The sequence below is a fragment of the Sinocyclocheilus anshuiensis genome, unplaced genomic scaffold (genome assembly GCF_001515605.1).
Source record: "Sinocyclocheilus anshuiensis isolate Anshui unplaced genomic scaffold, SAMN03320099.WGS_v1.1 scaffold1858, whole genome shotgun sequence".
Classification (NCBI taxonomy): domain Eukaryota; kingdom Metazoa; phylum Chordata; class Actinopteri; order Cypriniformes; family Cyprinidae; genus Sinocyclocheilus; species Sinocyclocheilus anshuiensis.
Genome location: NW_015546141.1, coordinates 275,423 through 281,723, shown reverse-complemented (window position 1 = coordinate 281,723; position 6,301 = coordinate 275,423). Strand labels below are relative to the sequence as shown.

At 36.8% G+C, this 6,301-nt stretch overlaps 1 protein-coding gene across 1 annotated transcript; it reads right to left on the bottom strand.

The window, feature by feature from the left end:
- Positions 1–212: 212 nt before the first annotated feature.
- LOC107701191 (cyclin-dependent kinase inhibitor 1B-like) lies at positions 213–1,987 on the bottom strand. Its single transcript, XM_016503154.1, has 2 exons — positions 1,202–1,987; positions 213–338 (listed from the first exon to the last, which is right to left on the bottom strand). The coding sequence occupies exons 1-2, from the start codon at positions 1,629–1,631 to the stop codon at positions 232–234; spliced, it is 537 nt and encodes a 178-aa protein (XP_016358640.1). The 5' UTR covers positions 1,632–1,987; the 3' UTR covers positions 213–231.
- Positions 1,988–6,301: the final 4,314 nt, after the last annotated feature.

Sequence of the window (6,301 nt, the reverse complement as noted above, 5' to 3'; positions counted from 1 at the left end):
TTTTTTTTACAGTGTACTTGAAATAAAACCCCCATATTTAACATCTAAATCAGATGAACATTTTAACATAGGAAAATAAAGGTAAACTGGGTACTAACGCAATATGATTAAAATGAGCTTAACATGCTATTCTACATTTCATGTGCAAACTGAAAACAGTATTTCTTCTGCGTAAATGAATGCAAATGTTAAAGTGTAAATAGAAACAGAGTTGTGCTCACCTCATGGGGTTTATGTGGGAGTCGGGCTGGGGTGTTTTCTGGGTTTTTGGGGCTTTCTGGGCGTCCGGGTCACTTCATCCACGCAGATGTGCGAGCGTTTGCTTTGACGCAACGAGTCTGACACAAACAAAAAACACACACATTTATCATCCCACATGGGTTAAAAATCTAACTGCTGACATTTAAGAAACAAATCCTGAAAATCTCATCTATCTACCAATCTGAATGGTTTATTGTACGTTTAGAGCATTTGCAACTATGTTGCAATGCTTCTTTTATTTGTAAAGTACACATTTTGCACATGAAGTGCATATGAGTTTATAACATTGCATCTACATTTATTACATCTATCACAATTTGGGCTTAACAAGGTTAAATCAAAATGCAATTGCACGCAGATAGATAGACAGACAGATAGATATTACAAAAATGAAAATTCATATATACAGGCTAAGCAGATATGTGACCCTGGAGCACAAAAGCAGTCACAAGTCGCTGGGGTATATTTGTAACAACAGCCAAAACAAAAATAAAAAACACATTGTATTGGTCAAAATTATAGATTTGTATTTTATGCCAAAAATCATTAGGATATTAAAGTAAAGATCATGTACCATGAAGATATTATGTAAATTTCCTATCATAAATATATCAAAACTTAGTTTTTGATTAGTAATATGCATTGCTAAAAACTTCATTTGGACAACTTTAAAGGCGATTTTCTTAATATTTTGATTTTTTTTTTTGCATTCTCAGATTTTCAAATAGTTGTACCTCGGCCAAATATTGTCCTCTCCTAACAAACCATATACATCAATGGAAAGCGTATTTATTCAGCTTTCAGATGATGCATAAATTTCAATTACAAAAAAAACCGACTGGTTTTGTGGTCCAGGGTCACATATAATTTTAAATATACTGGAAAAAGCTACCAGCTACCTGAAATTCGTGCTAGATTAATGAGATAATTCCGCACATACCGAGACAGGAGCTTCTTTTCCTCTGCTCTCGGTCTTTTTCGGGCGTCTCCGCGCTCTGCTCCGTTACCCGACAGTCGTGATTGCCGTTAACATCCACTTTATTGTCGTTATTCCCAGAGGAGCAAATGTGAAGATCGGAGCCCTTGCCCCGCTCCGACCTGCTGTAGAAACCGGGCACCGAGCGCATGTCCAGCGCTTCCCACCGGTATCTGCCGTCGGTGCGCGGCGTGTGCGTGGAGAAGTCGAAGCTCCACGCGTCAGACGACGCGTCCTCCATCACCTTCAGCTGCCGCTGGAAGTCTTTCTTTAGCTCTTCATGATCCACCGGACCGAACAGGTTCCGACACGCCGACGGCTTGGGCTGGTCTGACAGTCGCGCCTCCATCCGCTCCAGCGTCGGGCTGCCGTTAGACAAGCGCACGTTGGACATTTTACGGCGTTCAAGTCGAAAACACAAACCCAGCAGCTGTTACAGAGCGTCCCCTCCTGCGTTAACGCGATCCAAAGCGACGGGCGTAAATGCAAACTCGCCGCATGAGCGAAAAACACAGACGCGCGACGATCATCAAAACAAACGCAGCGCTCGCGACGGCCGCTCCTGTCAACTGCGCGTCGTAGTAAAATAGGGGAAGAGAAATAACAAGGCGAGGCTTTACGGCACCCAATATGGCGATGAAAAAAACGCGTGATTGACACAAAGAGCTCTTTAAACGACGAGAGGAACGCCGCGGATTGGTGCATCGGAGATCCGCCTTCTCTCAGCGCACATCCCCCCAACTCAGACCCAGAGAACGAAAATGAACAAAAACACCCTCGACGAGCCTCCGAGTTCTGACTGGAACGAGTCGATTCGTTCGAATGGATCATTTTCGAATCGGTTCACTAAATGATCCGTTGATTCGTTTCACTCAAGGTAATTGGTGGCACGGAAACGATCCGTATGGACGCCTAATCAGTATTATAAAAATCATTTCTTGTTTAATACAAATACAAATAATCTGAGCACATCAACTATCATTAGTAAGATTAAAGATTTAAGCTACATTTCTTCAGCACCAAATAAAAACGACTTTAACACAATATGGTTTATAAAATATGACATTTATGCAGATATTAAAAAAAGAATAAAAAATGACTTGACTTAGGATATCAGTACATTCATTTCGTACCACTGCACAGTTTGTACAGCGGGACATTAGTGACCACAGAACGTGTTTATTTGTTTAACGCTGCTAATGTTGTTACGTTTTCGAATAAACTGCTTTAAACTGTTTTTTCCCCTTCTTCTTCTGCTGCTGGCTCAAAAGACTTGATTTACACTCATAAGGTTTTCCTACACAGGCGAGTGATTCACATCGGTTCGACTGAATAATTTATAAGATTCACTTCAAATGAACGATTCATTCGCGAATCACAATCGAACGCTTCATGACGTTGAATGTCAAGTTCTGAAACAAGAACAATGGAATCTTGTGCAAATGCTAAAAATTCGCCGTGAAACCGAAACTAAAAGCTTGTAGCACAACTTTATCAGGAAATGTATGATTATTCTAAATATCGTGCAATAAATCACATGAGAATATATAGAGAAAGAAAATCAACAAAAACACCCTCGACGAGCCTCCGAGTTCTGACTGGAACGAGTCGATTCGTTCGAATGGATCATTTTCGAATCGGTTCACTAAATGATCCGTTGATTCGTTTCACTCAAGGTAATTGGTGGCACGGAAACGATCCGTATGGACGCCTAATCAGTATTATAAAAATCATTTCTTGTTTAATACAAATACAAATAATCTGAGCACATCAACTATCATTAGTAAGATTAAAGATTTAAGCTACATTTCTTCAGCACCAAATAAAAATGACTTTAACACAATATGGTTTATAAAATATGACATTTATGCAGATATTAAAAAAAGAATAAAAAATGACTTGACTTAGGATATCAGTACATTCATTTCGTACCACTGCACAGTTTGTACAGCGGGACATTAGTGACCACAGAACGTGTTTATTTGTTTAACGCTGCTAATGTTGTTACGTTTTCGAATAAACTGCTTTAAACTGTTTTTTCCCCTTCTTCTTCTGCTGCTGGCTCAAAAGACTTGATTTACACTCATAAGGTTTTCCTACACAGGCGAGTGATTCACATCGGTTCGACTGAATAATTTATAAGATTCACTTCAAATGAACGATTCATTCGCGAATCACAATCGAACGCTTCATGACGTTGAATGTCAAGTTCTGAAACAAGAACAATGGAATCTTGTGCAAATGCTAAAAATTCGCCGTGAAACCGAAACTAAAAGCTTGTAGCACAACTTTATCAGGAAATGTATGATTATTCTAAATATCGTGCAATAAATCACATGAGAATATATAGAGAAAGAAAATCAACAAAAACCCCCTCGACGAGCCTCCGAGTTCTGACTGGAACGAGTCGATTCGTTCGAATGGATCATTTTCGAATCGGTTCACTAAATGATCCACTGATTCATTTCACTTAAAGGTAGCGACCACAGAAACGCTGCTATTGCTAATATAGTTACGTTTTCGAATAAATCAATCAAAAAACTAGTTTTCAGTTGTATTTTCATGTATGTGCTCCATGTTGACTAAATGTTTTTTTTTTTTGCTGGCTCAAAAAACTTAATATGTAGATTTCATATAAGGGTTTCTTACAGGCGAGTGATTCACATCGGTTCGACTGAATCATTTATAAGATTCACTTCAAATGAGCAATTCATTCGCGTAAAAGCGTAGAACAACTTTATCAGGAAATTTATGATTGTTCTAAATAATGTGCAAGAAATCACATGAGAATTTATCATTTTCTGCTTAAAAACCTATGCAAAAAACAATGAGTAAGGAATCAATACATAAGGAAAGACAGAACTTAAGTCTAGTTCCTTGACTAAGATGTACTGTCAAAATAGTTTAAGACTAGACTTGATCTAAGAGTTATTAGCAGTGTGGTCATGGCCTAACAATTGAATATTGATGGTTCCTCAATATTGTTCTTGAAATTCTATGAGAATAAATCTATGTTCAAACCTTAGTAACTCTAAAATGTATCAATAAAACTTAAAAGAAATTCATTTTTATAACCTTCACAAGTCTAACACTTCCTATGTGATGAAACAAATGATTCATAAACTAAGATATGCATTTAAGATAGGTTTCATTACCTGTAATGTGTTAGTCTCTAGTATCTGAAGATGATGATTAAACTTGAGACACTAAAATGTGGAAGTACAACAAGAGATTCACTAGAAGTTTCATTTGTTCCTAGAAGCGAGAAGCTGGAGTTGTCAAAACATTTCCAGGAACAGCACTGCCCCGCTCAGACCTCGCAATAGTCCTGACAAGAACTGCGACTCACACTTGAGTCTGTATGAGTTCACGTGGGCGTCACAAACCTGCAGTTTTCACAAGTGTCTTCAGCTTTCTAATCTGACAACTGTTTACACACGGCTGATGATGGTGATGATGATATGCCTGTTTGCCAGTATCTCTTCTCCTGTCAACACCAAACTTTTGTCAGTTTAAGAAAGCTCAATACAAACTTGCACGATTTTTACCTCAACTTAAAGCTATAAAGGTTTGACAGGTTTTTTAGGCACTCAAAGGCTGTTTAATAATGGTTGTTTGTGCCACAGATCACCTTTGTGGAAGCTCATTTCTGCCACTGAAAAAAAAAAAAGAAGAAAAAAAAAAAAATTTTCATCTCACGATTTGGAGTCTGTTTATCCAAAACCCAAAATTGTGTGATATAAACAGAATTGCAAGATATAAACTCAGAATTCGGACTAACCCCCACCCCCCCGAAATTCTATTTTTTCGTTTCCGCCACGGAATAAAAGATAAAAAAAAGGTAATTGCAATTGCAAGTTTTTTCCCCTCACAAAACGTATAACTTAGCAAGTTTATAGCTTGTAATACTGACTATTTCTAGAAATTCTGAGAAAAAAGGCAGAATTGTGAGAAAAAAAAATCTGAATTGCGAGATGTAAACATAAAAAAAGTTGCAATTACCTTTTTTATCCCGTGGTAAAAAAACAAACAAAACAGAATTACAAGATATAAACTCAGAATTGTGACGATAAAGGTCAGATTTTATATCTTAAATCTGTTAATATCACACAATTCTGACTTGTTTCTCAGAATTGTGAGAAACACACTCCACATTGGGAGATAAAACACCAAACTTTTGTCAGTTTAAGAAAGCTCAATACAAACTTGCACGATTTTTACCTCAACTTAAAGCTATAAAGGTTTGACAGGTTTTTTAGGCACTCAAAGGCTGTTTAATAATGGTTGTTTGTACCACAGATCACCTTTGTGGAAGCTCATTTCTGCCACTGAAAAAAAAAAAAGAAGAAAAAATAAACTTTTTCATCTCACGATTTGGAGTCTGTTTCTCCAAAACCCAAAATTGTGTGATATAAACAGAATTGCAAGATATAAACTCAGAATTCGGACTAACCCCCCACCCCCCGAAATTCTATGTTTTCGTTTCCGCCACGGAATAAAAGATAAAAAAAAGGTAATTGCAATTGCAAGTTTTTTCCCCTCACAAAACGTATAACTTAGCAAGTTTATAGCTTGTAATACTGACTATTTCTAGAAATTCTGAGAAAAAAGGCAGAATTGTGAGAAAAAAAAATCTGAATTGCGAGATGTAAACATAAAAAAAGTTGCAATTACCTTTTTTATCCCGTGGTAAAAAAACAAACAAAACAGAATTACAAGATATAAACTCAGAATTGTGACGATAAAGGTCAGATTTTATATCTTAAATCTGTTAATATCACACAATTCTGACTTGTTTCTCAGAATTGTGAGAAACACACTCCACATTGGGAGATAAAAAGTTGCAACAGAAATGGGTTTCCACTCCTAGTACTTCTGTAAAAAATACGTTTATGCTCTTATGTAGCTTTCTAAAATGCTTTAATTTGGTATTTATTTCATTTTCTTGATCGTACAACACATTTGCTGTTTTTAAAATGCGCTTTACTTGAACTTCAACTGTATAAATTAAATCATATTTAATTTCATTTATGTATACCATCATATTGCTTCACACTCATGTCA